Source organism: Benincasa hispida, chromosome 2 (assembly GCF_027475165.1).
Source record: "Benincasa hispida cultivar pf3 chromosome 2, pf3_genome.v1.1, whole genome shotgun sequence".
In the NCBI taxonomy this organism is placed as follows: Eukaryota; Viridiplantae; Streptophyta; class Magnoliopsida; order Cucurbitales; family Cucurbitaceae; genus Benincasa; species Benincasa hispida.
Genome location: NC_143479.1, coordinates 8,952,900 through 8,959,418, shown reverse-complemented (window position 1 = coordinate 8,959,418; position 6,519 = coordinate 8,952,900). Strand labels below are relative to the sequence as shown.

At 34.3% G+C, this 6,519-nt stretch overlaps 1 protein-coding gene across 2 annotated transcripts; it reads left to right on the top strand.

Annotated features, from left to right (window-relative positions):
* On the top strand, nt 1–3,497 carry LOC120070629 (Putative thiol-disulfide oxidoreductase DCC). Of its 2 annotated transcripts, XM_039022449.2 has the most exons (8): nt 1–297; nt 614–753; nt 894–1,001; nt 1,817–1,873; nt 2,197–2,262; nt 2,372–2,432; nt 2,776–2,822; nt 3,114–3,497. In XM_039022449.2, exons 1-8 carry the CDS (start codon nt 135–137, stop codon nt 3,150–3,152), a joined length of 681 nt encoding a protein of 226 aa, XP_038878377.1. In that variant the 5' UTR covers nt 1–134; the 3' UTR covers nt 3,153–3,497. The 2 variants fall into 2 exon arrangements, with proteins under 2 accessions (XP_038878377.1, XP_038878376.1); XM_039022448.2 differs by lacking the exon at nt 3,114–3,497 and having other exon boundaries at nt 8–297; nt 2,776–3,055.
* Nucleotides 3,498–6,519: the final 3,022 nt, after the last annotated feature.

Below are 6,519 nucleotides of genomic sequence, written 5' to 3'. Positions count from 1 at the left end.
ATGTTTTGGAATTGGAATTCTAGTGGATTGTGGGTAGCCACGCGTTTAAGCATGCAAGGAACGAGCAGCTACGAACCAGCTGCGTCTTGCTTAAGCCTTCAAATGCAAACCACAAACGAGAAAGAAACTAGAACATGGCGTTTGGAGGAGCAGCTGCCACTGCCATGACGTCCAAATTTGCAGCAAGAATCACCAATCCAATTCGACTGTCATCTTCTCAACTTCCCAAGCTCGGCCTCCATCGCACTCCTGTGCTTCATCCACAACCCTTCTCCCCATTTCCAACCAATCAACCCGGTAAGATTCATTCTCGACTCTCCCTCTATTCGCGAACCCCCTTTTACTTCTTTTCCCTTTTAATGATGTTCATGAACTAATTTCTGAGATGAACAACTTCTTGTTTGAATTGCTGGAACGTGAAAATTGAGAGATGGTTTGATTAATTGTATTTTCGTGTTTGCGCCTTTTACAGATTGACCTAACAGAGAATATGATGAATGGGTTTAAGGGGGGGTATTTCAAAAGATTAGTCTCATCAAATGGAATTAGCTACTCTAGGAAAATGACATACCACAATCTGTTAAGTCTTCCTAATGATTGATGAACAATGCAGGATTGAAGTACCAAATTCGTGCTATAAGTGAAGCTGCAGTAGATCCTGTTTCTTCAAATAAAGAGAAGGGAGAACGATCCCTTCAAAGTTGGAAGATCAAAATGCTCTATGATGGAGATTGCCCACTCTGCATGCGTGAGGTTGTATTGAGATGTCTTATTCGCTTTAAATTTTAGCCTTTGGCAATCTTTCTCTGATGGTTCAGTAGATTTTGGCCTTTTTAGTTGTTGTTTGATGTCCTACTTTTGTCTAATTATCTGTGAATTCATGGTACTGATAGGTTAACATGCTAAGAGAGAGGAATAAGCAATATGGTACAATCAAGTTTGTTGACATTAGTTCAGATGATTATTCGCCCGAAGAAAATCAGGGTCTTGACTACAAAACCGTAAGACTTTGATTTTGATTTTTTTTTTTTTTTGAAAAGGAAACGAAACTTTTCGTTGATGTAATAAAGAGTCTAATGCTTCAAGTACAAAGAGACATCAAGTAATAAAGATTTAAGAAACAACTAAATGTCTAACCAAAAAAGCCTAGGATCAATAGATGCACCCGGTTATCTCAACTAGGTTGACACAACCATAGCACCCTCATCATATCCCTATACAAAACAGTCTCATAATGAAATCAAGAGTACATAACTACATTGAAGAAATAAAAGCGTTCCGATTAAGACTAATGTCTTGAATAGAATAATCAGCAAAAAACTTCGATTGGGAACTCCATGAAGAAGCTAATAAATGAGTAGAACCAATATGTTCCGTCCAATCCAAAGGCTTATCATGAAAAACTTTCTGATTATGCACAAACCAAATTTCTGAAATTAACGCTTTAACCACATTCGACCAAAGAATCTAAGCTTTAGGTGAGAGGCTAGAGCCAACCAAGATTTGCTGCATGAATGAATAATAAGAAGTCAATTATCTGGATTTTGAATGGTATTAACCCTATGAACCATAGATCCATCATTATACTCTTTCCTCCACTCTACATTTGTGAAATTCAAAGAACTCCCGAGTGCATAGGAGTGTCTGTAAGGAAACCTCTATAAGAAAAAGTTCTCATTGTTGGACCAAAAGGAAATCAAACAACTATTAACTAGAACTACTTTCTAGTTCACATAGAATGCATATTCTATGACAATTTATATTCTTGTCCTGCAAGGAACAGCTTTGAAGTTTTGCACCTTTTATTTTCGTTTAGGTTATGGGAAGAATCCATGCGATCCTTGCAGATGGTACTGTAGTCAGAGACGTTGAAGTATGCTCTCTCTCTCTCTCTCTCTCTTTTTCTCTCTTTAGTTGTTCTAATTTGGATCCAGCTATAAAATTATGATCATATCATGGTTTGCTGTTGGGTCGTTTATTGTTCAAGGTGATTATTCCAACTAATATGCCCTTTTCCTTGTTTTGGGAAGTTTTTTTGTATTCTGATTTGTATCAACCTCGGACTCATTATTTATCAGCTCTTGATCATTTAATACTGATCTTGCTCAAGTATTAGATGGTCAACAACCTTTAGAAAACATATTTACTTAATAGATACTCTGTCCTTTCCCCTACCAACCAATGCTTCTTTTGCAGGCGTTTAGAAAACTTTATGAACAAGTTGATCTTGGATGGGTATATGCTGTTACAAAATATGAACCAGTAAGTCCTGTCAAGCTTATTTGATCTTTCATCTATCTGTTTCTCCAGAAGCATATTTTATCCCACGGACCCTCCACATTGTTGCTAATGATCAGTTTCTTGTCCACAGTTTGGAAGATTAGCCGATGCTGCATATAGTCTTTGGGCGAGGTATCGTCTTCAGTTGACAGGTGAAACAAGAGCAAGAGAGTTTTAGATCATATAATTTCTGTCTATATGGGATCCCAGATGACCATATTTAGAAATAAAAGTATAACTCCATATCTATGCTTCATGTCTCACACATCCAAACCAGTCTTCTTATGTATAAAACGTATTGCGTGGTTAATGGATTCTCACACTCGAAAGTATTCATATAAACATGCATTTAGTGACTAATTCAAAATGCTGTCTACTCCCTTCAAAAAATCAATTTGTAGCTACCATTAACAAAGCTCACAAGTCTTGAAGTTCTTGACAATTTTACAGCATGGTTGCGATCTCTGAATTTATTTCATTATGATTTGGTTTCAGGTCGGCCACCTCTAGAAGATATTCTGGCAGCCCGAAAGAAAAACCAGGTAAATTTGTATGCTTGGTATGAACTAATCTTTGTCTTTCCCTTCGGGTCCACACGAGGTATATCCACCAGTTTTAACTTACAAGAATGAGTTTCTTACAAGAAAGAATTTAAGAATTCTTTTTTGGCCTATCTTATGGGCTTGTAAGTTGACACAAAAGTACTATAGTAATTTTGACATGTTTTTCTGAAATTTTACGAAATATAGAAGCCTATGTTGGGCTTCTGGCTGAAGGACGAATGATCTTTATATACATATACATACGTGTTGGACTTTCTGTTTTCTGCACAGGAGGGAGTATGTAACGACAGCAATGCTTGCAAGAGGTAATCCTTCTGCACAAGATGATGATTCTCCCTTGGTTAGTTGGTTACCAGAAAGGGGTGGGAAAGGACTTGAGCTAGTAAACGTAATTAATTTGAGAGGCCAGTAGCTCCACTTACATTCTTGTATACATGGTTGTCCAATAGACTCATAGCAATACTTTTTTCTTTTTTTTTAAAAAAAAAAAAATTGTTTTTACAATATTTTGGGGGGATTGAACTTCTAATCTCAGGATCGATAATACAATATTTCAAATGTACTTAGGTAAAAATCCAAGGCACTTCCCAGCTCCTTGTACTCAATAATCTCGTTGCTTTTCCCAATGAAATATATTGGTCTATGTTTCTAACAGAATGCCAATGAAAAGCCTAACGATCTACAATTTCATCTTGTTGGTTCCTTTGTGTTACGATATCGTTTTTGTCGAATTTCTGAGTTTAGAATATATTAGTCATATGGAAATTTAAACCGTTTTACATTATGGGTTGTTTACTGTATCTTCCAAGGAGGGACGGATTGTGATACTTTTTTGACTTCTACCATTCTGTTGGTTCCTCGAGAAGTGCAGTAAATGCATTGAAACTTACAGATCAAGGATATGTTTGAAGCTTTATGGTCTGATAAATGGTGAATTTTGCAGAAGAAATTTACTTTTACAGTCATGGCAGGGGATTCAAGGATAGGTAGGTTTTTAGTTATGTTCAGGTGTTAATCTTAGTGTTCTTGAATGCATAAGCTTTATTTTCCATGTCTTCTGTAGCAGCAGCCGATTTGTATGCTCATTTACAGTCAATATTCAATGAAATCGTTATTTTCTATCAGCCACCAAACAAGAATCTGCCGAGGAAGTTCATTAACAATTGCATTCACAAGTATTGAATTAAAGGTTATCTTAATAATAACATAAACTTCATTAATTTGTTTGTTTGTTTTTCTCCATTTAAAAAGTTGTTATATGAAAGAGGGAGATTTTAGGGAAATTTGTACCGAAAATAAAAAATGGCCAGCGTTTAGAAACACTTGAACTTTTGTTGATGTCAACATCTGAAAATGCACGTTGCATCTTTCTCTCGTAACTCATCAGACCAAAAAACACATATTTTGTGTTGGGTTTCTCTCACTAGGATGGGGCTGCCAGCGAGATCTCTGCTTGAGGACATGGGTTTTGATTTTCAAATTGCCCATGTGGTTGCAGGGGAGGAGATTGCCAGGATTCGGAGGGAAGAGAGGAAAGTCGACGTAGGAGGTTTGGTCGGTGTGGACGACGGAAGACATGGTTGAGTGGCGGTGGAGGGAAATGGAGAAGGAAAGTTGGAGGAGGGAAAATAAAATGAAAATAAAAATAATTACAAGAAAATGTCGAAGTAAGAAGCGAGAAGAAGAAGTCGTGAGAGCGTCGAACCCCGCACACATTCTAGGGACAAATCAATTTTTAACTTTGAACCATTTTTAATTTTCAGAGGGCCATCCATACAAAATTTTCGAGAGAATATGAAGATAAAATAGGATAAAGTGGTTCATTCATATCATAAAATTATTTCATGAGTACGGTACTAATCAGAGTGGAAGTGGGAGTGAGAGTATTACTACTAATACTAATACACCAATTGTCTCAGCCTTGGAGACCATGATTAATTGTGATCCAATTTAAAAGATGGGTGAAGACTTTGTCTATGATACAATTGATATTGATTTGAAGGTGATGAGACTATATCTTTCGAATAGAGGTCAGAGATTGATATTTATTTGTTGGAAGTCAATGTTAAGAATGAATGTGATTTTGAAATACTTCAATGGTGGAAGATGAACAGTCATCGGTTTGAGGTTCTTAGTCGTATGGCTAGAGATATTTTGGTAATTTCAGTATCTACTGTAGTGTTTGAGTCGGCTTTTAGTACAGGAGGACGTGTTGTTGTTTCATCACGTTGTTCATTGGCTCCAAAAACAATGGAGGCTCTCATTTGTACTCAAAATTGGCTAAATTTTGGTCCAATAGATCTTGAAGTTCAACATAACATGGAAGAAACTTCATTCTTTGAAGAAGGTATTTATTCAATTGTTTAACTTTAAACTTTATTCATTTGTATTAGTTGTAACTTGTTAGTTTAAAATCTTAATGAGGTTGTCTTTCTCTTCTTAATCTTAATTATATAGGATTCAAAGCGGTTATGGACAATAAAAAAGAGATTCAAGACATTCTAGATTTTGCAAAGTTGCTAGTTATCGATTAAGCATTTATCATTTGATTTTGGTTGTATTTGACTATTTGTGACGTACTACTATTTGTGTTTTATTATAATTTGGTTGTACTTGACTTTATATTATAATTTCTAATTTGATTGTATGTGTCATGTGACATTTCTATTTGTGACGTACACTCTCGACTCTCATATTAGTTTTGTTTTCAAATATATATGTAATATGTATTATGTGCTTCTTTAAGCAATTAAGCGAAGTGAACACAATCCCAAACAATGGACAAGTTAATTGTTAAATATTAAGGATTATCAAATCAAATCATATTAATATTTTATTTTTAATACATCTATTCCATAAGTATTAAAATGTGAAATAGTATCTTGAAATCTAAATCACAATAAAAAATCAACTATTTGTTAACTTTCTTTTTCTCTTTTATCAATCATGTTTAGTTTTCTCTCTTAATTTGTGATTTGTATTAAAAAATCGTTATTTATAACGATAATGATTTATAACTAAATATAACTTTTACCTAATAGAAAATACTAAATAGTACTAACTATTAAATATAGCAGTTTTTCTAAGAATTTTAATAAATATATATAATTAAAAAAATGAAAGAAACCGACCAACCAACCGGTCGTGTTTCTGCTCAGTCGACGGCCGGGATGGGTTTGGTCAGATTCAGAATCGATTCTGGTCGGTTCGGCGTAGGTTTGATCGGAAAACCGACCCCGACCGATGATCACCCCTACTTCCTAGTATTCATTCTTTTCATGAGGTACAATGTTTCATAGATATTTAATTATGGGAAAGATAACTTTTTCATCACCACATTTTGGGTCTAATTTTTATTTAAATCTTAGATTTTTAAAATGTTACACATTTAGTCCTTAAATTTTGAGTTTTGTTTTAATTTAACCCATAAATTTCAAAATACAACTTTACCCGTGATATTTGAATCTTATTTCAATTTAGTCTCTATGTCTCGAGACTTACACTTTTAACCTCAATTTTTTTTATTAAATACTCACTTTCCGTCTTTTTAAGTGAATTTATATTAATATATTAAAAATCGTTTAAAAAAATTATAATTAATTAAATTTCACTATTTTATCATTTTTAAAATTATTCTTCTAATTATTTTTAATTGATTAATAAAAATTGACGTTAA

Excerpts from the sequence above, each read along its gene's own strand:
- LOC120070629 (XM_039022448.2), top strand. The coding sequence starts at position 135 with ATGGCGTTTGGAGGAGCAGCTGCCACTGCCATGACGTCCAAATTTGCA. Across the intron at positions 1,874-2,196 it reads CTGTAGTCAGAGACGTTGAA|GCGTTTAGAAAACTTTATGA; the intron begins GTATGCTCTCTC and ends CTTCTTTTGCAG. Across the intron at positions 2,433-2,775 it reads GTATCGTCTTCAGTTGACAG|GTCGGCCACCTCTAGAAGAT; the intron begins GTGAAACAAGAG and ends ATTTGGTTTCAG.